Source organism: Lontra canadensis, unplaced genomic scaffold (assembly GCF_010015895.1).
Source record: "Lontra canadensis isolate GAN:19392208 unplaced genomic scaffold, GSC_riverotter_1.0 scaffold30, whole genome shotgun sequence".
NCBI lineage: Eukaryota > Metazoa > Chordata > Mammalia > Carnivora > Mustelidae > Lontra > Lontra canadensis.
This window is the reverse complement of record NW_022631024.1, coordinates 973,938-999,927: the sequence shown is the minus strand read 5'-3', so window position 1 is coordinate 999,927 and position 25,990 is coordinate 973,938. Positions and strand designations below refer to the sequence as shown.

The 25,990-nt window shown below is 47.6% G+C and overlaps 1 protein-coding gene across 2 annotated transcripts; it reads left to right on the top strand.

Annotated features, from left to right (window-relative positions):
• Positions 1-11,146: 11,146 nt before the first annotated feature.
• Positions 11,147-20,883, top strand: SLC46A2 (solute carrier family 46 member 2). Of its 2 annotated transcripts, none has more exons than XM_032865624.1 (4): positions 11,147-12,391; positions 13,798-13,881; positions 14,295-14,451; positions 20,057-20,883. In XM_032865624.1, the coding sequence occupies exons 1-4, from the start codon at positions 11,266-11,268 to the stop codon at positions 20,112-20,114; spliced, it is 1,425 nt and encodes a 474-aa protein (XP_032721515.1). In that variant the 5' UTR covers positions 11,147-11,265; the 3' UTR covers positions 20,115-20,883. The 2 variants fall into 2 exon arrangements, with proteins under 2 accessions (XP_032721515.1, XP_032721514.1); XM_032865623.1 differs by lacking the exon at positions 20,057-20,883 and adding an exon at positions 16,841-18,068.
• The last annotated feature ends 5,107 nt before the right edge of the window (positions 20,884-25,990 follow it).

The window sequence follows — 25,990 nt, the reverse complement described above, 5'->3', positions numbered from 1 at the left end:
AGAAGAGTGTCCAGTGAGGCGTGGTGGTGGGGGGGCACAGGAGAGGGAGAAGGGCCAGATGCAGGGAGCCTTCCAGGCCATGATACAGATCGGAGTCTTTATTCCAAGGATAACTGGAAATCACTGAAAGGTAATAGGCACGGAAATGATGTGATCATGTGGGTGTTTTACAAAAAGACCTTTGGCTACAGCGTAGCTGCGGTACTGGAGGGGTCTCCATGATGTGGGAAATAACGTATGAGATTATTGTGGTAAGTGGAAGATATAAGCTGGTGACTTGGAGTGAGGTAAGTTTGGAAAGCTCCATTAGGAATTCTTGCCTTCGACTGAAGCAAACCTTATATCCAGTGGCCCCAGTTCATTCTTCCGGGATCACAAAGAACAAGTCAACTCCCCATCAACACGGCAGTCCTTTAAGTAGATTAAGGAATGTACTGTTCCTTTTCCCTCTACCCCATCTTGCCCTGGTCACTTAGTCCCCCTTTCTTCCTGTTTAAAAAGCACAATTCTTCTAACAGGTCCTCAGATGTCCTGAATAGTCACTCACCATCCTTGCTGCACCATTTGGGACAGTGGGTTGGCCAGTAAAGACCAAATCCCTCAATGAGCCAAGATTCTGGAGATTATTATGAACACAAAAGATGGGACTGACATGGTAAGCCCTGATCACAGAACAGAAACAAATAGAAAGAGTTAAACCTACAACCTGGCAGCTAGATAATTATAAATTAACATCTGACTTCTCTGTCAGGCTGACAATAATAGAAATTAATAGTTATAGAGACTATGTTGAACATATTATATGCATTAACTTACTTAGTCCTCATGACAACCCTTAGGATAGGCCCTAATATTATTCCCATTTTACTGATGAGAAAAATAAGGTATGAGAGACTAAAATCACATGGCCACCAACCATCAGAGCCAGGACTCAGGAACTAGCCTGACTTCAGGGTCTGTGCTCTCTGAACCACCACACTAACTTGCCTTCCCGGGCAAGGAAAACTATTTTCAAACTAGGAAGGGAAAAATAAATGTGATTTTAAAAAGGGAATTAAAACCCAAAATGGCTTAGGGGTGAAGATAACCAGAGAATTCAGAATTACTTGATTAAATTCTAATCTAAAACCCAAATGAAACATATTTTAAGACTCTGAAAGAAGAGTCAGATATAAACCCAAAACAACAGTCATCTTTAAGAAATATTGGAAGATGGCTAGAGATGCTCAAGGAATTAAAAAGACAAATTTCCGAAGCAGAGATACGATCACTTTTGGGAAATTGACTTACTTTATATTTCTCTCCATCTTACCTCACTTCCGTATTATTATCTTTTATCATTGCCCAGGAGGTGACAAATGGTTTTAGAGAAGGCTTTGAAATTCTGGCTCTCTTAACTAATCACCCACTCACTTTCACAAATATTTATTGAATATCTGCTACAAAGCCACACAGACTGCTTGGTACGGGAGAGTCAAACAGACAGGGTTCCTAACCACACAGGACTTTCTAGTGAGTAGTATCATTATGACATAATAACCGGAAAAATATACGCCTAATCATAAACTGAGTTATAAATTGAATGCATTATAATTATTTAAGAAATTGGTCCCAGAGAAGTTTCTAGGTGTTTGTTGAAAAGCCAGGCTGTAAATGGCTCTTTTATTAAATTATTTTAATGAAATTTACACAACGGAAAACCATATTTAAAATCTTTCAATGACTTGGAACACCTGGGTGGCTCAGTTGGTTAAGCATCTGCCTTTGGCTCAGGTCATGATCCTGGGGTCCTGGGATCGAGTTCCACATGGATCTAAAAGCAAGGAGCCCGCTTTTCCCTCTCCTTATGCTCTCTCAAATAAATAAATAAAATATTTAAAAATAAAGACATAAAATCTTTTAATGACCTAAAAGTTCGAGCATAGTCTTATAGTAAGATTATGCCTAAAACTAGAATAAAAATTAAGATTATAAAGTTATATTACACAAATCATTGGAACATCATTAAAAACCTTAATTTAAGAAATGAAATTGAAGCATGTGTTGTATAAGTCAATTTTTAAAACTTACTGAGATGTAAGTCATATACCATAAAATTCATCCTTTTTAACTATACAGTGTAGTGGATTTTAATATTCACAAGGTTCTGCAACCATCACCACTAATTCCAGAGCATTTCATCACCCAAAAGAGAAACCCCACACCCATCACCACCCTTCCTATTACCATTTCTCCATAGTCCCTGGCAACCAAAAATCTAGTTCCTGTCTCTATGGATTTCCCTAATCCAGATGTTCCATATAAATGGAGTCACAGGATAGGAGGACTTTTGTGTCTTACTCTGTCACTTGGGATGTTTTCAAGGTCCATCTATGTTGTAGCATGTATGAGCACTTCATTGTTTTTTATGGTGGACTAATATCTCTTGTACGGATATCTCTTGCACCATATTTTATCTGTTTATCTGCTCATCAGTTGATGGACTTTGGGGCCATTTCCATTTTGGGGGAAGTATTATAAATAATGCCGCTATGAACATTCGTGTGCAAGTTTTTGTGTGGACACAGGTTTTCGATCTTCTTGGGTCTATACCTAGGAGTAGAATTGCTGGAACATATGGTAACTCTATGTTTAACCTTTTGAAGAATCGTCAGAATGTTTTCCAATGTGGCTGCTCCATTTTCCATTCCACCAGCAATAGACAAGGCAAAATTATTATTGCCTTTTATTATTGCTACAACCATCCTAGGGGGTGTAAAGTGATATGTCATGGGGTTTCAAATTGCATTTCCCTGATGGCTAATGATGTTGAGCATCTTTTCATGTGCTGATTGGTCATTTGTGTATGTGCTCTACAGAAATATCTGTTCGGGGGCAGGGCGGGCGCCTGAGTGGCTCAGGGGGTTAAAGCCTCTGCTTTCGGCTCAGGTCATGATCCCAGGGTCCTGTGATCAAGCTCCGAAAGGGGCTCTCTGCTCAGTGGGGAGCCTGCTTCCCCCTCCCTCTCTGCCTGCCTCTCTGGGCTCTCTGCTCAGTGGGGAGCCTGCTTCCCCCTCCCTCTCTGCCTGCCTTTCGGCCTACTTGTGATCTCTATCAAATTAATTAATTAATTAATTTTAAAAAAGAAGCAATAGGAAGGGAGCATGGTACAGGATGAAAGGGGGAAATAGGTAATGAACACATATGAGAGGCTGGCAGACCACTGTGTGGGGATTTGGCTTCAGAAGAGGTTGTGTATTTTGCAGAGAGAAATCTGGTTTCGGTACTGGAGAGGAATGAAAGTGGGTACAGATAAACCAATTAGTAGTTTATTATGGGGACCAAGCAAGAGATGATACTTCAAAGTGGGGTGCTGCTCTGAAAATGGAAAGAGGTAGATGGAATTCAGAGACATTTAAGAGGTGAAATCAACATGTTTTGGTAAGGGATTGCATAAAGAATGCTAGAGAGAGAAGGACATCAAGGATGCATTTCATCTTACAGCTTAGACATGTGGATGGATGGATGGTGCTATCTCAGTGACAGGGAATATTGTAAGGGTCGGGGCGAGGAGAGTATGAGTTTGGTCTTATGTTGAAAAGATATGCAGTAGGTAGTTGGTGTATCTGGATTGGAAACAATTTAGTAAGTCATCTACATATAAATGGTAGTTCAAGTCCCATGTGCAGACAAAATTGTTTAGAGGAGAGACCAAGGGGGTAAGCCCATGACAAAGGCCCGAGGAATTCCAGTTTTAAAAAATGGTTAGAGTTTGAGGAGTTTCCAAAGGTGAAAGAGAAGAGTGGTCAGAGAGGACAGAGATATGCAAAGGGGCTGTGGTGTTACTGAAACAAGAGAATAAACTCAAAGGTTTAGGGAAGAGGTCGAAATGCTCCAAGGCTGCTCAGAGTCAAGTAGGATGGTATGGGGTCACTGATGACGTCAGAAAGTCCACGTCCTGCCATGACAGAGCTGGAAATAAAACAGAAAAAGGTAGAAGGGCTTGAAAGCTTGAAGAGAACAGCAAATGTCTGAACTGGTAATTTTAGAGAATGGAAGGCTGAGGGTTGCCTGGAGAGACAATGCAGGACCGCCAGCTGGTTCCGAGGGCTCATTTGAGATTGGAGTTAGTAAATGTCTCATTAAAATCTGCCCTGTGGTGACACTTCTTCCAATAGTCCCCGTTACTTGAGCGCCAGCAGATAACTGGGTTCGTCCTAGGTTGATGCGCACTGAAAACACGGAAGCACCAGAGAGTCTGGTCTATTATGAAGGGTGTTGTTGAAATAATGTCCCAGGAAATCGAAGTTAAGTAGCAGAGGAAGAGAAGAGAAGGAAAAGGCTATGGTTTGGAACATCTTACTTTAGTAGAGGGGTACGTGGGTCCCAGTTAGATCAAAGAATCACGGAAGCAGAAGTAGCTGAACCAGCAACACTGAAGAAGAGGAGCGTGTGGTCAGAGTGAGAGGTTTGATGAGGAGATCGAGGATCCAGCGGAGTTTGTGGCTGAAGAAGGGGCAGGGTCACTAGAGATGAGAGGCTGTAGGTTTGACTCCATCAAATGTCTTGTGTTTGGACTTGATAGAAAACCCAAATCAAACCAGCAATTAAAAAGGCAAAAAGCTGAGGAGTAGTTTAGCCCCAGGCACAGCACATGTGATGTCCTCAGGATCTGACCCCTCTTTCAGCCCCGCTCTCCTCTCCATGCGTTCCCATCTCAGGCGAGTTCTTCTCTCATGGTAACAAAACAGCTGCCAGTACCAGGCTTTCAGCCTCACCAGTCCGAGACCCGCAGAAGAGAAAAATGGGTTCTTCCCTATTTCAGCCCAAATCCCGGGCCTTGTTCTTATTGGTCTCCACTTATGTCACATTTCCCTCTCTAAGCCAATCACTGTGAGCCCAAGGCACTGGCTGTGATTGGCCAGAGCTGAGTCCTATATCCCCGTGGAGTGGAGAGCGGTTCAGTGTGGCGTTGTTATTAGAGGAAGAGTTAATGTGTTCCGGCCAGCAAAATCATCAGACATCCTTCTCCTACGGTGTTGAAGACTTCTTCTACAGTGTCGAGCAGGTTGTTTGAGATGCGGTTCAGGATGGTAGCAGAGCTTGGAGTGGAGAGGAATCCTGTAAAGCCAGAGTCTGCGATGAAGGGGGAGGCAAGGCCGGGCATCAGTGATCTCACGTGTGACACACAACTTGGAGTGTTAGTGCAGGTGACTTCTGATAACTCTGCAGCCTGAAACATCCTTGAGGGCAAAGGATTTTGCAACCCTGGTACCTGCTAGTGGGCTGGATACTCAAAGAATGCTTGCAAATAAATGGATGGATACATGGGGTGGACGGATGGGTGCATAGGTAATGAATGAACAAATGAGGCACTGAGTTTGAAAATATTTTCAACAGGAAGAGGCTCACGGCATTTGATGGAAAGTGTCCAATAAAGAAAATTTGTTTCATCAGCACATAGAGAGGAAGCCATTTCCAGAAAGGGGCCCAAATGAACCAATTTAGAAAGGCAGATAGATAAACCAGAATGCCAACTTATTAATTTACTATAAGGAATTATTTGGAGTAGGGGAACCTGGATGGCTCAGTCGGTTGGGTGTCTGGTTTCAGCTCAGGTCATGATCCTAGGGTCCTGGGACGGAGCCCTATGTCGGGCTCCTTGCTCAATGGGGGGTCTGCTTGTCTCTCTGTTCCTCCCCCTGCTTGTGCTCTCTCTGTCTCTTAAATAAATAAATAAAATCTTTTTAAAAAGTATCTGGGGGAATTATTCAAATAACTAGCACATTTCTCTCTGTGTGCAGCTATATTTGGGAAGTAAAATCATAACTAGAGGATTGCTTAATGTCATGCAAGAGGACTGGGGCTGCCTCTTGCCAGTAGCGGTGGACTGGCCGCTGGAAAACCCTTCACAGACAGGGCTTAGATGGCTACTGACAAGGCTTATCTCTCCCTCCTGGGCTCAATCTGTACATCTTCACTTTGTTCCACTGCATACTGCTGTCTCTGAGGGCATCTCATTCCCCTCATTTGCAATGTCTTGCGGAAAGACCAAACTTGTCCCCTCAAATATTAACAACAAAGAGCGTAACACCTCCCTCATCATCGTAGCCTGCTGGGCAGCTGCGAGGGTCTCTCTGGCCCTCAAGATCTGGGTCCATGGCTTAACCCCCCCAAGTCCATAGCCTGTGAAAGTCCTAAGGCAGTCCCCGATTCCAGCAAAATCCCCGGGAGGCTTGTGTTCTTGTGGTATCCTCCTCCTCCTGTGTACTCACGACTACTGCTCAGCATTGTGTCAACCCCGACGGACACCACAGCATCTTTACCAATTTCCACAAAGAAACTGCACTCACATAAGACATTCATCAGTAGACTTTTCTAAAGAACCGAAGAGGCAGGGAGCCCTCTCAGGAAGGTTTCTCAGACACACAAGAGACAGCAAGCTATTTAAACCCCCTATTAGGCATTTCTATTCTTCTAAAGTCCCTCAGCCCACCCTGACTTGCAGGGGAGTGGGAGGGAGGTGTTCCTTTCCTGGCCCCAGTCTCACTGTCCCCCCTCCACCTCTTTCCCTCTCCCTCCCCCCACACCCCCCACACCTCTCCCGCCCCTCCCTCTCCAGAGCCTCAGACAAGTTCCTCTCCTTGACTCATTCTCGGAGCTCCCACCCCCTTTCTGGAGCGGCCTGGGCAGCTGACACTCAGGCCTAGGGATTTCACCTTCTAACTGATCCCATGCATTTTCCCAACAAACACAGTTCCTTTCTAAAATGAAGTTTGGAGCCTTCTGTTAAGAAAATGAAAGTTGTTTCCGACCTGACTGTAAAGTGCCTGGGATACACATTTGGTAAATAAATTTCCATCCACTCCTTTGCTGCTCTCCATTGTGTAATACAGGGTTGATCGACAGTAATTTCGTCATGACTAAGGTGTTCCTGCTCCTCTCCACATTCCTGTGCTGGCTGAGAGCATACCCTCAAAGAAGATCCCCTGCTGACTGTGTTTTCCGCCTACATCAGTGCCTGAGACGGGCTCCCCAACTTACTAGCTGTGTGGTCTTATGCAAATTACTTAACCTCTCTGGCCCCAGTTTCTCCAACCATAAAATGAGGTCATAGACTAGCGGATGGACTTCTCGGGAGGACGGCGTTCATTCATTCCTGCAGAGTGCTAAGTATACAGTGAGGGCTCAGTAAATGATAGCTGCTTCCCCCCTTTTTTTCCTTTAAGTCTTTTTCTCCTCAAAGAGTATGACTTCATCAATCTAAAAGATGAGCGAGTTTAACTTTTGCACTTGAACAGAGCCAACCTTGAGCTAGAGACTAAAGTGGCAGGGCCAATGTTCAATTTGGCTCAAGGGCATACCCTGCCAGAAGCCTAGGCCACAGAGGATGGCCAGGCACTAACACAGCTGAAGCCTGCAGTCAGAGATGGAGGGGTTCGAGCGAACAGGATGAAAATACAATCCAAAGCAGAGTAGCCCAAACTGGGAAAGGTACAGACTGCTCTTGGTCTAGTTCATTTCTAGGCCAGAGGATTCGGGTCCAAGCCTGGAGGGTCCCAGGGCTGGCTAGCTAGCATCATGGTGTCCCAGCTCCCACTAGACCTGTCCTAGATCTGGTGGGAAGCTCTCAGAGGCCCCTCAAATTTCCCTAGTTTCACAAGGGGACGGGGAGAACTGAGACAACAGGGAGGATGAAATGTACCCTCTCGTGCCCACAACCCCAAGAACATACAGACCCCTTGGTTATGTGGCAGGAATGGTCCATACAGTTCAGGCTGTCTGTCGCTCTTAGGGCCACATCTGACTGCTGGGTACCACCTTCCCCTAAAACCTCCACATCCCTGGAGCCTCTGCACCTCACAGGAACAGACTGGTTGAACTGCTTTTGTTCCAGCCTCTGAAAAAACAGGGGTTAAGAATGGAGTGGGAGAGCTGGGCATGGGCTGAGTGAAAACAATCCCTCCCAAGGTGGGCCTAGGTGAGGGCGAGGAAGAAGGAAGTAGGGAAGCTTTGAGGGGGCGACCAGGCCAGTTGCACAGGGCACATCTTACAGGGAGAGACTAGGTGGGTCTTCCTCTTTGCAGAAAGCAGATTTGTCTGGGTTGGACACAGTGCCGGGGAGAGGAACAGAAGATGGGAGCTCACCCACAGGGCACAAACCTACACAAAGTCATTTAGAGTTGAGTCCCTCCTCCCATGAATACATTATGCATTTGGCTTTGTAATTGCTCCCTGCGCAGCTGGGTCTTCTCCCTTGGGTACCTTTGGGATCGCGTTCATCCACGCTGCTGTGGCTATATTGGGGTTGAACTGACAAGGAGAGGGCTTGTATGTTTTGACTCTCTACCCGTGGGGGTTACCCCGAAGAAGGGTCTTGCATCTTGGAGCGTTACTGTCCCTGCGCCACCCATCAGCCTGGTCCTCTTTGCAGAAGTGTGTGCTTAAAGGAGGAAACAAGGTGGCTAGGAGAGCAGAGGACAGTGGGCCCATGAGATGGAAGAACAATCACAAAGAAACAGAAAGGGCCTTGCGGACTTTACTCAGAAGCAGATGACCTGCTGACTCTCTTCTTCCTGGTGGGATCTACCCCCTGCCAGAGAGTTTTACCATCTGGAGGGACACCCAGGGCTGCAGGACCTCCCTGTCTCGCCCTTGGCCCCGGGGTTTGAGGCCGGGCCCTGCAGGCTGGGGCCTGCACTAGCTCCAGGCCGACCAGAGCCCCTGTACCTGCTCCCACTCCATTCTCAACCTGGTTTTTCAGAGGCTGGAACAAAAGCCGTTCAACCAGCTGCTCCCGTGAGGTATAGAAGAGTCAAAGCAGGACTCTTCTCCCAGAGGCTTCTGGCTTGGTGAGAGGGCTGAGCCTTGCTCCTCCCTGAGGTTTTGTTTGGATTCTTTGTTAGTGGTGGTAAGAACACTTAACATGAGAGGTTTAGCAAGTTTTTAAGTTTACACCATATTATTATTGTGCACTGTTGTACAGAGACCTCTGGAGCTTGCTTGTTCTCTGAACTGAAACTTGATGCCATTGATTAGTGATTCCTCAGCCTCTGGCAACCACCATTCCACTCTGATTCTTGAACTTGACTGTTTGAGATACCTCATATAAGTGAAATCATGCACTATTTGTCTTTCTATGACTTGTTTATTTCCCTTAGCACAATGTCCTCAAGGTCCATCCATGTTGTCACCAATTGCAGGATTTCCTCCTTTTTTAAAGGCTGGATAGTATTCAAATATCTATATCTATATCTATATCTATATCTATATCTATATCTATATCACATTTTGTTTATCCATTCACCTACCGATGGGCATTTCTGTTATTTCCCCATCTTGGTTATTGTGAATAATATTGCAGTGAGTAGGGGCGCCTGGGTGGCTCAGTGGGTTAAGCCTCTGCCTTCAGCTCAGGTCATGATCCCAGAGTCCTGGGATCAAGCCCCTCATCAGGCTCTCCACTCAGCAGGGAGCCTGCTTCCCCCTCTTCTCTCTGCCTGCTGCTGCTCTGCCTACTTGTGATCTCTCTGTCAAATAAATAAAATCTTAAAAAAAAAAAAAAAGATATTGCAGTGAGTAGAGGACTGCCAACATCTCTTCCAGATCCTGAAAACAAACAAGTGGGACTCCATCAAACTAAAAAGCTTGTACAGGGGCGCCCAGGTGGCTCAGTTGGTTAAGCGGCTGCCTTCGGCTCGGGTCATGATTCCAGGGTCCTGGAATTGGGCCCCGCATCGGGCTCCCTGCTCAGCAGAGAGCCTGCTTCTCTCTCTCCCCCTCTCCCTGCCGCTCTGCTTACTTGTGCTCTCTCTCTAGCTCTCTGTCAAATAAAAAAATAAATTAAAAAAAAAAAAAAAAAAAAAAGCTTGTACATGGCAAAGGAAACAACGGAGTGGAAAAGCCAGCTACAAAATGGGGGAAAATATTGCACACCTTACATCTGATAAGGGGTTAATCTCCAAAATACATAAGGATTTAATTGTGAGGATGTAATTGTTCTCTACAATTTAATTGTGAGAACAAAAACACAAACACAAACTAGGAGCCCGGCTGAAAAATGGGCTGAGGACATGAAGAGACATTTCTCCAAAGAAGACACACAGATGGCCAACAACCAGGAAAAGAGGCTCAACATCACTCATCATCAGAGAAATGCAAATCAAAAGCACAATGAGACACCTACCCCTCACACCTGTCAGGATGGCTATCTTATTATTAAAAAAGAAAGAAAAAGATATCAAGATAAGAAGTATTGGTGCGGGTGTGAGAAAGTGGAATCCTTGTGCCCTGTTGGTGGGAATGCAAAATGGAAACCAGTATGGAGGTTCCTCAAAAAATTAAAACTAGAGCTACCCGCCCCCCCCCCACCCACCCCACCGCCCCCCTCCCCACCCACCCCATGCAGCGACTCTACTGCTTGGGGATTCGTCCCAAAGAACTGAAATCAACATCTCAAAGAGCATTTCTCTCAAAGTCTTTGTTATGTCGCCCCTGTTGCTTTTATTTTATTTATTTATTTTTAAGATTTATTTATTTATTTACTTGACAGATAGATTACAAGTAGGCAGAGAGGCAGGCAGAGAGAGAGAGGAGGAAGCAGGCTCCCTGCTGAGCAGAGAGCCCGATGCGGGGCTCAATCCAGGGACCCTGAGAGCATGACCTGAGCCGAAGGCAGAGGCTTAACCCACTGAGCCACCCAGGCGCCCCCCCCCCCTCGTTGCTTTTAAACCCAACCAAAAAAGCCTCACCCCCGCCGGCTCCCAGGACAAATCCTAGGTTCTGTACCCCACCCCCCACCCCACCGCACCCCACCGCCCCCCACAGCCCCTCGCCCAGACCTGCCCGCCACGGATAATTGAATTTCGCTCCCTGCCGGGCGTCTCGGCCCTGGCCAGAACACGCTTGGGGAAGGCGCCCGCACCCCGCGAGAAGCCGGGGCATGCCTGGCTGGGGGGCCATCGGGCCATCGTCAGGCGGCCGCGCTAGCCAGAGCAGCGTGACACGACGATCCGGGGGCGGTGACGCTGAGGGCCGAAACGGGGCGTTGCTCTCCCGGGCGCCCGGCTTCCTGGGCTGTCGCCAGCCGGGCTGGGCGGGCGGAGGCGGGGGCCGGGCGCGGCCTTTTAAGGCCGGGAGGAGTGGCCTGGCCCGGGGGCCAGCCGCGCAGGCGGGCCACTGTCACAGGCGCCCCGCGCTCCGGCTTGGTCCCGTCCCGCGCGCACCCGGCCGCACGGCGCACACTCGCGCTCTGGGACCGCATCCAGCCCCTCTCCGAGAGTCCTCATGGGGCCCGAGGCCGCCTGCCCAGGGAGGGGCCTCCTGTCTGGCCTCCAGGTGAGGACCTGGATCGAACCCGTGGTGGCCTCCACGCAGGTGGCCGCCTCCCTCTATGAGGCGGGGCTGCTCCTCGTGGTGAAGGCGTCCTTTGGAGCCGGGGCCTCCAACCACAGCACCAGCCCGTCGCCCCGGGACGCCCTGGAGGACCAGCAGCAGAGGGCCATCTCCAATTTCTACATCGTCTACAACCTCGTGGTGGGCCTGACGCCGCTGCTGTCCGCCTATGGTCTGGGCTGGCTCAGCGACCGCTACCACCGCAAGATCTCCATCTGCGTGTCCCTGCTGGGCTTCCTGCTCTCCCGCCTCGGGCTGCTGCTCAAGGTGCTGCTGGACTGGCCGGTGGAGGTGCTGTACGGGGCGGCGGCGCTAAATGGGCTATGCGGCGGCTTCTCGGCCTTCTGGTCCGGTGTAATGGCCCTGGGCTCCCTGGGCTCCCCCGAGGGTCGCCGCTCTGTGCGCCTCATCCTCATCGACCTGATCCTGGGCCTGGCAGGATTCTGCGGGAGCATGGCCTCTGGGCATCTCTTCAAGCAGATGCTTGGGCACTCTGGGCAGGGCTTGGTGCTGACCGCCTGCAGCGTGAGCTGGGCTGCTTTTGCGCTTTTCTACAGCCTCTTGGTCCTGAAGGTCCCTGAGTCGATGGCCAGACCCAGCAGGGTGCTCCCTGTGGTGGACACGGTATCTGGCACGGTTGGCACCTACCGTGCCCTGGATCCTGATCAGTTAGACAAGCAGAGTGTGGTGGGGCACCCTCCATCCCCTGGGAAGGCACAGCCCCCAAGGACTATCATTGCCCTGCTCTTTGTGGGTGCCATCATATATGACCTGGCTGTGGTGGGCACCGTGGACGTGATGCCTCTTTTCATGCTAAGGGAGCCTCTCAGTTGGAACCAAGTGCAGGTGGGCTATGGCATGGCTGCAGGGTACACCGTCTTCATCACCAGCTTCCTGGGCGTCCTGGTCTTCTCCCGCTGCTTCCAGGACACCACCATGATCATGATCGGTATGGTGTCTTTTGGGTCAGGAGCCCTCCTCTTGGCGTTTGTGAAAGAGACATACATGTTCTACATTGGTGAGTCCGGCTTTCCCGGGGAGGCAGGACAAGGAAAATGTGGACCCCTAGGGTCATGGGGCTGACATGGTGTGGTGTGGCGTGGTGTGGTATGGCGTGGTGTGGCGTGGCGTGGCGTGGCATGGTGTGGTCTAGGTGTCCCAGCTCAGCACCAGGGATGGGACCTACTATCTTAAGAAGGGAGACAGGATTACATGTGGTTGAGTTAATGTAGTTGCACTGTATTGTGTTATCTGTGTTGCCCACTGAAACGTTATCAGGGCCGTGCCCATGGCTCTAGGTCAGGGGAGGGTCAGTCAGTAGTGTCTGCAGTCAGTAGGGAAGGTTTTGGATTGGCCTTAGGAGAAGGGGTTAGATTTTTTCTCTTCAGTTTTAAAGGGACAAAACATTGAAGTAATCCGGCTGGAAAGGTCCCTTCATTAAAATCATTTCAGGCCAAGCAGGGGCTGTTTAAAAATGGATAAATGCCTTTCACAACCAATGTAATAAATTCTCTCAAAGAAGTAGAATGAAGTTTCCATCTGAGGACCACAGGCAGAGAGCTCTAAATCCAGGCTCTAATAGATCTTTCTACAATGATAGAATTCTTCTAAAATCTGTGCTGTCCAATATGGTAGCCACTGGCCATGTGTGGCTCTTGAGCACTTGGAATGTGGCTAGCACCGCTAAAGAACAGAATTTTAAATTTGATTTTAATTTATTTATATAGTCACTGTGGCTAGTGGTTGACATATTAGAAAAAAACAACTTTAGACAGTCACCACAGGCTGTCCCTTGGCTGAGGGCACACATCTCAGAAAACACCTAACAAAATGGCAACTTAGGCCTGGCCAGCTCCCAGTTAGGCTGCGTGCAAAGGCCAGAGTACCTGTCTCCCTTCCTACCACCTCTACCTCTCCTTCTCTCTCTCCACACACTCACACACCTAAACACACACCACACTGGGATTATGAATAAGGAAGGAAGGGTGTGTGGCAGCTGTGTAACGTGGCACACACTCCCGCAACTGTCTCCCAGAGGGGATCGTGAATGGTGACAGAAGACACCTCTGTCCCGGCAACAAGATGAAGAGTCCTGAGTCACTCAGTGACATCAGCTCCACTTCACTAGATGCCACTTAAATCTGCCAATGAAGACAGCCTTCACTATCCATCCCCGTGCCAGCTGAGCCCCGCCACCTTGCAAGTGGGTCTGTGGCATCAATGGCACCATCAGAGCTCAGGGACTCAGCCTGCCTGGGAGGGGGGGGCATTAGTCCACTAGTGGAGAAACCACTACATCCAGGGCAAGCCCATGCGGTCTGTGGGGAAAGGGAGATTCCTGGTAAGGCTTTTTGCTTTCTTCTGATTTACTCCTTGGCCAAGGCAGGGCACATTGAGGAGTGTTCTTGTGTGATTTCCTTCCAGCTCGAGCTGTCATGCTGTTCGCACTCATCCCCATCACAACCATCCGATCAGCAATGTCCAAACTCATAAAGGGCTCCTCTTACGGTACGTTAAAGAAATTTCTCTGAAATTCTCTGCCCAGCCCGTTTCAGAGCTGCTTGGGTTGAAGCACAGGGTTCAGACTTACAGAAGGTCTACGAGAGAGTTCCAGAAGCCACCTTGAATACACTAGGAACACTCTGGGGTCCATCCAGGGCAGAGGGGGTGAAAACAGGAGGATGGGAAAGACTCAGAAAGTCAGTCACTGAAAAGCCACAGTCAGGGGAGGAGGCTACTATCTGTGGGTTGCAGAAAGATCCAGCTGGATAGAGGCAGGGGTCCTGGCGGAGTGAGCCGAGACCGAGAGGGAGCTCTGGGAAGGACGCAGAGCCTCCTGAGAGCTCCCTGGAGACTCAGCTAGTGGGTAACAAGGAAGGGACAGCAGCATATCTTCTTGGTAACCCCTGTCGCTTCCACAGGAAAGGTGTTCGTCATCCTGCAGCTGTCCCTGACTCTGACCGGGGTGGTGACCTCCACGGTGTACAACAAGATCTATCAACTCACCATGGAAAAGTTTGTTGGCACCTGTTTTGCTCTCTCCTCCTTTCTCTCCTTCCTGGCCATCATCCCAATTGGGTAAGACAGGAGCAGTGACTGTGGTTTAGGCTGAGGCCCTGGGGCACATGTCAGGGCCCGCTGGACCCCCTCCAGCCTATTAGCATAAAGAATTATTTCTTTGCAGCCTCTAGGCAGTGGGTTCTGGGTCAGCTCTCCCACAAAGAAAAAGTCCTCCTGTTCCTCAGGAGGAATCTGGCAATGTGGGAAACCCCCAAAGTCCTGAATAATGAACAGACGGCCACAAGCAGCTGGCATACTTCCTGGCAGTGTGGTAATTCACTTTGTTTATGAAAGCCTCATAGACTTCCTTGTAATCAGAGGCTGGGATTAGAAACCCTTGTGAACCACTTCCACCCCTTTTGTTTAGGTCATTTTATTTATTTATTTATTTATTTATTTATTAAGATTTTATTTATTTATTTGAGAGAGAATGAGTGAGAGAGAGCATGAGAGAGGAGAAGGTCAGGGAAAGAAGCAGACTCCCCAAGGAGCTGGGAGCCCGATGCGGGACTCGATCCTGGAAGTCTGGGATCATGACCTGAGCAGAAGGCAGTCGCTCAACCAACTGAGCCACCCAGGCGCCCTGTTTAGGTCCTTCTAGATGAGAACCATCCTGCTTCACTTCTGGGTACTCTTGGCATGCCCTCCAAAGGCTTGACAACTGGCGGCCTCTGGGCTCAGCCACCTCCCCACCTGCCCCGACACTCTCACATGCCACTGGACTGTGTGAGCTCCCTAGAGGACTTAGGCAATTCCTTTGATCTCTCTGGGGAGTTGTCTCATTTGTCAAGTAAGAGCAATAAAGTCAGGAAAATAACAGGCAGGAAGACCACTGGAGAAGCCAAAGAGAGGAACTCCACTCCCAGGGTAAGAGCACCAGCCTTGGACATCATCAAAACAGACCAAAATGGTCTCTGACCAGCCCTCTCTCGTGCAAGTCACCAGAGCAAGCCACACTGCAAGCCATATATGCAATTGTCAATTTTCTAGTAATGTTTAAAAATGGTAACAGGTGAAATTAATTTTAGTAACACATTTGATTTGACCCAATATATCCAAAATATCATTCTAACGTCTAGTCAATTTACAAAAGTATCAGTGAGTTTTGGTTGTTTTGTTTTTTTTTTTTTAAGTCTTTGAAATCCGGTATGTATGTTATGCTGTTGGCACATCTCAGTTTGGACTCCATTTGCACATCTTTCAAGTGCTCGGGGGCCAGTGCAATAGTGGCTACTCCATTAGCCCAGTCTTGGATGGTTTGAGACCATTTACCCCTTCTCATTCAGTGAGGTCCTCTCATGCTTGTATCAATCCCACCACAGGAGAAAGGAATACAGTAAATATATCCACACTAAGGGGCAAGGGATTTGATAAGGATTTGCATTTTAGGGGACCTGCCTGGTAGCACAGAGAGCTCTCTGTGTCAGTAATGGTGGCATTACAGACAGCCCAATAGAAACCAATCGAGGGCAGGCTGGAAGAAGCAGGAAGTAGATGGCAGTAAGGCCTTGTGAGAATTCTCACATCATAATATATGTCCCTGTCTACACAGAAGGTTGAGGCTCTTTTTTTTTTCTTTTAATTTATTTATTTGACACAGAGAGAGAGAGAACACAAGTAGGGGGAGCAGCAGGCAGAGGGAGAGGGAGAAGCAGCCTCCTTGCTGAGTGGGGAGCCCAATGCGGGGCTTGATCCAAGGACTTTGGGATCATGACTTGAGCCAAAGGCAGATGCTCAACCAACCGAGCCACCCAGGCGTGCCAAGGCTGAGCCTCTTGAGCTATCAATCATGAAGGCTCTTAGCTCTATTTCATGGTTGAGAGAAGAAAGATGTGCCGATCAGAAAAGAAGGAATGGAGTTGAGGGACGGAGGGACAGCGGGACAGAGGGAGGGACGGAGGAGGGAAGGCCTTTTCCTGGGCCCTATTTTTATGTGAGTCTTGGCTGAATGGGTTGGGCTCAGCTAGACCTTAGCATGCAATGCAAATTTCCCAGCTGTTTGCCCAAGTAAGTGATGAATTAGTAGCTGTGCCACTTGGAAGTCACCCAACCCTATTTGGGAGTTGGGCGAAATAGTCTCATTAACCTAAACAAACAAACAAAGGAAAACAGACCAAAAAAAAACAAGCCTGAGAAGTTAATGTGTGGCATAGTTAGAGAGATAAATGGACCAATGAAAGCCATGAGAAAATACAGTAGTTGGTTCCTTTCTACAGTTTTGCTGCTTCTTGTGTGTACTGAGTGGGATGCTGGTCTTGCGTAAGAGACTTTAGGGCACAGGAAGGAGGTGGGCTTCTCTCGACCTCTCACCCCAGGACACTATGCAATGTGTGCTTGGATTTGGTCAGACTTTCCGTGCACGGTTTCTTCCTTAGGCCCTGAAGGTCTTTGCGATTTTCTATCACAGATGCAGGGACAGGATCTTGAATCCATCAAGTAAGTACCTGAGTGCTTATGTGAATGAGGCACTGAAGTAGTTGATCATTATTTCTCTCTCACAGTCATGTACCAGTAAAGAGACACATGGGAAAATAAAGCCTCATTGGCTATATGCCAGAATCACCTAGAAAGCTTTAAAAGTCACTGATGTCTGGATCCCACCCCCAGAGATTCCGACTCAGTCGATCTGGAGTGCAGCCTGCGCACAGGAATTTTTAAAAGCTCTCCAGATGATTTGAATATACAACCAAGATTGATAACTCTGGTACAAGTGTTTCCATTACCTTTCCCTTCCGTGGAGTCCCTGAATGAACAAGATCTTGAAAAATTCTTACAGTTAGAAGAGGCCAAGGAGGTACCATCAATCCAGTGAGACCACCGGGGAAAAGCAGTAGAACGTTCCAACCACAGAGAGGAAAGCTACATTCTAATGACATAGAAGCCCAGGAAGGCATGTGAGAGCAGGGAACAAAGGAGGCAGCAGAGGGCAGAACGCTGGAGGAATGGTCCCTGGGCCAGAGCTGCCAACAGCCTGCTTGCCAGAAGGGACTGTGTCCCCGGCCCTTTCTGGTCCCAAAGTGAGTCCATTTCACATTACTGTTGAGAACCGCCCTTCTCCTACTTGCTCTTCTTACGTGCAATTGGGAGATGTTAAAGGAGTAACTGTCTCTGCCCGTCTGTGACCTACTTGCCACTGGATTCTTCTCTGCCCTCCCCACCCTTTTTAAATTAATAGTAACAATAGCAAACCTGTAAATAGCCCTTATCATGGGCCAGCTACTACTTAAAATATTGCATATATTTAATGAATTTAATCTTCCCCCAAAGTTCTTGGAGGTCATGACTATTGTTATTTTTGCAAATAAGGAGACAGACACTCTAGGGTGTTCTGTAACTTACCAAATTCCACAGCCAACAAGTGGCAGAGACAAGGGTTGAACCCAGGCAGTCTCTGACCCACCACAGGGCACGGCTTCTTAGAGGAGTCACCAGTGTCGGGTGCCACCTGTCCCGTCTCCTTAGAGAGCTCTCTCCCCTCGAAAGCGAGCTGCTCTCTCCTGAATGCTTACTGAACCGACATGTGATCTACCACCCAATCTCTCCTCAACCTCCATTGGCTTCATGGTCAGCTTCTGCAAAGGCTGGTGTGCACTTGCTGCATCCTCATCTCCCACCCATCTGAGGCCCCCCTCGACCATCAGAGCCCTTCTCATTAAGGCCGCTAACAACTCTTCAAGGCTAAAGCCACTGGACTCCCTGCAGTTCTCACCCTACATGATTTCCTCATGGTCCCCACACCAATGGTCTCTCTCCACTGTCATTGGGCTTTCTCAACACCTTATTGCTTCTTCCTGACAAACCACCAAATGGAAGATTCTTTAGGGCTCTTCTCTGGGTTCTCACTTCATATTCTCTAAGCAAACTAAAGTACTTTCAAAACTTTGAATTACCATCTAAGTTTCCAAAATTGGGTTCTTGATGCCTTCCTACATCTGTTCCCTCTCCAGTCTATCCCACCTCACTAAAAGGCACCACCACTCCCTCAGGAAGAGAAACCCAAGTCACCAATGTCCTCCCTCCTCTCTACCTCCCCTAACTGCTAATCCATCAGACCTCATTGACTCCATCTTCAAAATAGGCCTAGATTTCATCCTTTTCTTTTTATCACTACTGCTACCACCCCGAGGCTTGAGCACTTGAACAATTGGATTAGCCTCTGAACCATTACCCCCATGTCCACTCTTGTGCCCACCCCATCCTCCTTCTACCAGGTGCCTAGAGCAATTTCCTTCAAGTGTTTAAATAGATCATGTCATCTCCTGCTCAAAATTCTGCATTTGGCTTTCATTGCTGTTAGGATACAACCTGAATGTCTTTCCATGGACCACAAGGCCCCACATAATCTGGGCTTGCCAACCTCCCTGGTGCCTGTTGCTGCTGCTTACCACCCTCCCCGACCCCATGTGTCAGCCCCAGTAGTTGCCCCTTGTGTCCTCCTCCCTTCTGCACCGTGCCTCCTCTTAACCCAACTGGCTATGGTCTTAACCCATTCTCAACCTAAATTAGGTCCTTCTATCATATGCTCCCAAAGCTTCCTGTACTTTCCTTCATAGCACGACAGCTGATGATTAGTGATTGCCTTTTCATAAGCCTGCCCACTGGATGGTAGGCTGGCCTGAGGGCAGGAACCACAGCTTTCTGGCTCAGCATGGATAGTCTGTGTCCAGCAGAGAGCCTGGCATGTAAGGAGTACTCAAAAAGGATCTAAGGTATCCTCTGTTGGAAGGATGTGGCCCCTACTGGCCAGCACGGTGAACCTCCAACCCCCAGAGCTGCCTGTTGGCTGACCTGAAGGCAGGGCTGGCCATCCCATTGGGTCTGCGTGGTCAGGTCTCTGCAGGATTCAGCTAGAGTCAGGACTGCAGCCAGGCATTCACGGCATTGTGGGTAGCTGCCTCCACTCCTGGGCTTTCCTGCTGGGTTAGTAATACAATGAGTTTTGTTTCAAGTACAGTAAGTGCTTCTCCCTGTGGAGCCCTGTGACTTATGGAAGATGGGAAGTCAGAGTTTTGGGAAGAGCTCACGAAGCTCTCCCTTAGAAGGTTTGGATTCTCATTCATATCCCATCCAGCAGCTCCAGGAGCTGGCCATCAGCTAGGAAGAGCTGTGCTCTTAGACTCTGAGGCTCCTAGGGCTCAAACAGAGGAAAGTCCGAGGACCCCAGAGGTGGAAGGACAGGCCGAAGGACAGGCCAAAGTTCACACAGATCCAAGACTTGGCCTCAAATCTCCTAATTCCTATGCATCCCCTTAGCTACAAATATTTGCGAACAACGTAATGAGGATTTGTGGAAGAGATAAAGGGGGGCTATGGAAAGGCAGAAGATGAGATAGCCAATTCTGCTTGGGATTAGCCAGTCTTGACCTTGAAATACAGCTGGGAGGTCATCAGGCAGAAGTGAGATGGAGAGAGATTCTGGGAAAAGGAAAGTGTAGACGTAAAGGGCTTGAGATGTCTTAGGACTGGAATGGGCCTGGAGTGGGAGAAGTTTCCTCCCGCCATCTCCCAACTCCAAACAGCCTCCCAGGCACGAGGGACAGCGGCTGTTGGTGGGGAGGAAAAGGCACACCCTTTGCCTCATTCCAATTGTTGGCTTGTAATTCTGGATTGTCAATTCTTACAGCATCGTGGCCTATAAACAAGCCTCGTGGTTGCAATACGGTGACATCACGGAGACATGAAGGGGCTGACCTGCGGGAGCTGTGAGGACCAGCAACAGCGGGGCCCCTTTGAAGGCAAAGGAGGGAACTGAGTGCTGGTGACCAAGGCAACCCACCACCCCCAAACCCCAAGTTCGAGCCAGAGTTGGCCTCGGAATGACCCGCTCTGGCTCTGGGGTCCCTGGTGGGTGGGGAACAGCCCTTTCTTGGTGATAGAAGAACTTTCTCAGTTTTCAGATGTCTCTGCTAAACAGAGATTGGGTTCAGGCCGCAGGAGAGTGTGAACATTCAAAGGTTTTATGTAGGCTGCATACACAGTCATGCCAGATGCACCCAGGGCTTCAGATGGCAGCCCCCTTTCTTTCAGGAGCTGTCACCGGAGCTCCAAGGTATGGCTAACCAGTCACCCAGGTGCTGCGCTGGGAGGCCCACATGAGAACTCCAACCAAAGCAACACATTTTCAATAGCCTAAGGGGAACACAGAGGGGATGTTTTATAAGAACTCCCAATGTTTTAGGAGATTTGGGGCTCAGGCTCTTGGATTCAGGGTGGTTTTATTGTTGTTGGTCCTGTTGCTTTTAAGAAGCGAATATCAAAAGACTTTGTTTAGTGGAATATTATATTGAATATTTCCAGTCAACATTACTCCCCCCAGTGGGTGGTGTGAAGGGAGAGGGGAGAGGAGATGTGCTAAGAGTCATTTTATGTCAAGGTACCCATTTTTATAGCCTATTTTACTTACATAGAGAAAAGCAGACTCACTTCCTAATAAAATGGACGTTTATTGTATGTGTGTGAATCATTCTGCTCTAGTCAGGCTCCCTCTATAACTACAGGCATGGCATTCTTATACTGGGGTCAAACTTGAAGCTACAGAATAGATTTAAAGCTCCAAGAATTTGGGTTCAGAGAGTCTGCATCTCTGATCCCTTGCAGGGAAAAAACTAAACTTTCTGGCATGTGTCCTGAGGTCCTAGAACCAGGGTCCTAGAAGCTAGAACCCGAGATATGGCAAGAATGTGATTGTTCCTGTCCCAGAGCCTATGTCTAGCAAGTGCAGCAGATAGAGCCTCCAGGAACAATGTATCCTACGACACATGCTAACCTAAGGAAGCAAATAATCCAGATTTAGGAAAGCAGGGAAGGCTTCTCAGAAGTGGCACATGGTAAGACTGGAAGGATAAGGAGTTACCGAGGCCAGAAGTTAAGGGCCAGTCCAGGCAGAAGGAATCACAGCTGGAAGGCCTGAAGGTGAAAATATCCTGGGATAGAGGAATTCAATATAAGGGGAGTGAGGAGAAAGGGAGGGGGCAGATACCAAAGGAACAGGATCAAGACACGAGACTGGAGAGGTAAGGAGGAACAACACACAAATAGAGCCTTAAAAAAAAAAGTTTCTCTTCTAAGTTATGGGGCTAGCTGGTGGAGGATTTCAGGCAGGAGCACGAACTGGGGGAGGAAGGAGCAGAAGGAGCGAGCACTACTTGCAGAAAGGAGGCAAGAGCAGAGATGCAGTAATCCAGGCGACGGATGATGGAGGACTGATGCTGGAGAAGGAGCTACAAGGATCGAGAAAAGTGAGGGACTCAGAGAGATCCTTGGGAGCTAGTAGTCAACGGTAGTGGGGGATGGATGAACCGCAGAGGGTGAGGCAGATGGAGGCAAGAATGCTCAGATTCGGGGTTCAGGCAACTTTAGAAAGAAGGCAGAGCCTCTCACTGAGACAGGCAACATGGATGGAGGAGGGGGGACGGGAAGAGGACTTCAAGGCCACGCTCACCTCTCTAAACTCTCATAGTCATGCTCCTTGCCCTGGACTCCTTCCCTCGTGTCCCAGCCTGATTGGCTCCCCGACCTGGATGAATCTCATTGTTGGCTGCTCCATTCCTGCTCCTGAAAAACTGGCTTGCAACATCCAGAAACATTTCTTTACTTGCCCACACTCATCCTTGCTGTGAGCTTGTGGCTTTTATTTATTTTAAAATTTTTATTATGTTATGTTAGTCACCATACAATACCTCGTTAGTTTTTGATGCAGTGTTCCATGATTCATTGTTTGTGTAGAACACCCAGTGCTCCCTGCAATACATGCCCTCCTAATACCCATCACTGGGCTCATCCATTCCCCCCACCCCCTCCCCTCGAAAATCCTCAGATTGTTTCTTGGAGTCCACAGTCTCTCATGATTCATCTCCCCCTCTGATTTCCTCCCCTTCACTTTCCCTTTCCTTCTCCTAATGTCCTCCATGTTACACCTTATGTTCCACAAGTAAGTGAAACCATATGATAATTGACTTTCTCTGCTTGACTTACTTCACTCAGCATAATCTCTTCCAGTCTCGTCCACGTTGATAAAAAAGTTGGGTATTCATCCTTTCTGATGGCGGAGTAATATTCCATTGTGTATATATACTATATCTTCTTTATCTATTCATCTGTTGAAGGGCATCTTGGCTCTTTCCACAGTTTAGCTATTGTGTACATTGCTGCTATGAACACTGGGGTACATATGGCCCTTCTTTTCACTACATCTGTATCTTTGGGGTAAATACCCAGTAGTGCAATTGCAGGGTCATAGGGTAGCTCTATTTTAAATTTTTTCAGGAATCTCCACACTGTTTTCCAAAGTGGCTGCGCCAACTTGCATTCCCACCAACAGTGTTAGAGCGTTCCTCTTTCACCACATCCTCTCCAACATTTGTTGTTTCCTGCCTTGTTAATTTTGGCCATTCTAACTGGAATAAGGTGGCATCTCAATGTGCTTTTGATTTGAATTTCCCTGATGGCTAATGATGAACACTTTTTCCTATGTCTGCTAGCTATTTCTGTGTCTTCATTGGAGAAGTGTCTGTTCATGTTTTCTGCCCATTTTTTGACTGGATTATCTGGTTTTTTGGGTGCTGAGCTTGAGAAGTTTTTTATAGATCTCAGATATCACCCCTTGGTCTGTAGTGTTATTTGCGAATATCTTCTTCCATTTGGTACCTTGTGGCTTTAACCAGAGCTGGGCTCTCCAACACAGCAGTTTTTGGACATTTGCCCCAGGTCACCAATTCCTCTAGAGGATATTCTAACCCCTTTGATGTTCTCAAAGTGTTGCTTCTGGACCAGCAGCATTAACACCTTAAGGAACCTGTTAGAGATACAAATTCTTGGGCTCTACCCAAACCAAACTCTAGAGGTAGAGGGAGGGTCCAACAACTGGTGTTTTTCACAAGCCCTCAAGCTTACGAACCAATATTCTTATCTTTGGGCCATTTTCTCCTTAAGAACTTTGCCCTTGCCCTCCTCCTCCTCTCCCTGCATCCTTAATTCCTGAAGCCCAGAAAGCCCTGCCCTTCGTACTCTCCCCAAGTAACCTAGTCTACTCCCAGGGATACCAGAATGTTCCTTCCAACAACTGGCCAACACCTCCACTTAGATTTCCTCAAACAAAAGTCCAAACCAAATTCTTCTCCCTCTCCACCATCTGAGTTCACTCCAACCTTTATATTTTTCTTCTGATTGTTTTCATCTGTCAGTAAATGGCATCACCTCCCAGCTCCCAGGCTGGAAACCACATCATCTCTGAGCCCCTCCCCTCGCCACAGAAATAATCTTAAATTCATCTCTATTTCTATCACCTCTTGCCACTTTTATGACCTATTCCTACCTATTCCCTAGGGCTTCAGTCTGACCACAGTCCTCTAGCATACTATCTCCAGCAACTTCTTAAAGCAATTACAAGAAATACATCCCCCCCCTTTAATTTTCAACCAACAAAGCAAACAGGAAGGATTATTATGGGACTACTTGATATTTAAGTTGGCCATACTTATACAAATAACAGAAGAGTCTTCCCATAAGAGCTGTCAAATAGTAAGTGCTAGCAGATACTTAGGTGCTTTGCAGACTTTACTGCTAGTCCTATCGGCAACTCTTCTGGGAAAGCAGGTCTTCATTTCAAAGACCAAAATACTAACGTTCAGAGAGATCTGAGATATGATCCCAAACCTCTCTTATCCCACCTTGCCGCCTCATTTTGGTATGACTGCACTCTTGTATTAGTGATGTCTACTGTCAGTTCAAGTCCATTTCTGGTGGACTGCGGTCATTAGGTATAAGATGGACTGAGCATTCTGGTCTCTCTTTGAAACACACTAACACTCTAACAAACCACAGACTATTCTTCTTGCCTTACAGATTAAAAACAAAAACAAAAACAAAAACCATCATGGCAGGGGTGCCTGGGTGGCTCAGTTGGTTAAAAGTGTGACTCTTGATTTCAGCTCAGGTCATGAACTCAGGGTCGTGGGATTGAGCCAGCCCTGCCCGCATGCCCGCCAATCACCATGGTTACACAAAGATAGCAGGTAGTTTCTTCATCTCCCCAACCTGTAAGATGCAGGAGAAGGTAAATTGAGGATAAGTCTATAGGGACGTGAAGAAGAATTAAAATAGTTCAATCGCATATTTTTCCTGTAGCTCTGCATATCCTGATTCCTGCAGGCACACTCCTATCTCTATAGAGAAAATAAGAAAACATAATACAAGGCACACACATTTTCCTGGTGTACAAAATGGCGCAAATGACAATAGGACTCAAGGTAAAGAAAGCATCTTTCATAGGTTTATTGGTCCATTACTTTAAGTTAATTGAGGAAAAGAAACCTCTTAAATTTACAAGCTAACAGTTTATCAAGCAATACAAATTCTTTTGTTTACCTCAAAATGTAATACTAATTTCATAGTAAACAATGGACAGAGTTTTTAATACACAGATATATGAAAAAAGTGGACAAAAACCTCGTGCCAGCATCAAAAATGCAACAAAAACTTTTTTTTTCTTTTTACAATCTCTGGGTTCCAGAACAAAGGAAAAAAAAAGGTGACATTCTTTTTAAAGTTTGGTAGCTTCATGAAACAGAGACTTTGACCTGGAAATAAATCACTTTCTCATCTACACACGTTCTTGAGCACTTTTTTTTTTTTTTTTCACAGCTTTTGATTTGGCTTATTGGCAGCATGGAGAGAAGAGAAAAACACTTATACAGAGGACTTTATCAATACCTCGGGTGGGGGGGTTCTGTTAAATTTTTAAATGTAAAGAATGATTTCTAAAAATAAGAAATACAGTCCATCCTTTGGACATGACCTAATAAGTAAAAGTTTTGAATCTCTTTTTCAACAGTTAAAATACAAGTTAGAAAGTTTGCTGGCAGTTTATTGTGTGGGAAGATATCAGGTGGACATCAGCTCTCAATGCATTCCCAACGTACAGACACCAAGGGGATCAAGCACACGGATATACAATGGACAGGGCATCTACTGGACAGGACCAAAACCTCAGGAGTGTCCCAGTGAATGGTGCTGACTGTGAAGAGCTGCTGGTTTGTGTTCCACGAAAGCCCAGCTGACACACGTGTCCTTGGATCACACCGATCTACCTTTTGTTTGCAACCTCCTCTCCCTTCCTTGTTTCCACACTGGGGAAACAGCCATCCCCCTTTCATCCTTCCAGTACCACTGTGACTGCAGGGCTGGTCTGAGACTGTGAACCACCTGTCAAGCAGAGGTGTGGACAGGTGTCACTAGCTTTGACCTGGCCCACAGGGAGCCCGGGATCACCTGGGGAGGGAGGCGGCACAGTCGGGGGGAGAGTGTGTGTGTGTGTGTGTGTAATACTCAGTCACTGGTGTTCATGGAGAAAGCTCTGCAGAAACGGACTAACGTACATGAGGCGACATAGTAGGGCTTAGGTTTTTGGCATTTCAACGTGTGGAGAATTTCTATCTGAAACACACTGATCTGAGGCCCTCCCCCCACCCCTACCCACCTGTTTCCTGGTTATCTTTTTAAAAGCTGTTCTGCAGAATTGGGGTAAACCATTAATACTGTCACAATCTAGAGTTCTTTG

Bases quoted from the DNA above. Each gene is read 5' to 3' on its own strand.
- SLC46A2 (XM_032865623.1), top strand. From the start codon at position 11,266: ATGGGGCCCGAGGCCGCCTGCCCAGGGAGGGGCCTCCTGTCTGGCCTC. The intron at 13,882-14,294 runs GTACGTTAAAGA...TCGCTTCCACAG, and splicing joins CATAAAGGGCTCCTCTTACG to GAAAGGTGTTCGTCATCCTG. The intron at 14,452-16,840 runs GTAAGACAGGAG...TTTCTATCACAG, and splicing joins CTGGCCATCATCCCAATTGG to ATGCAGGGACAGGATCTTGA.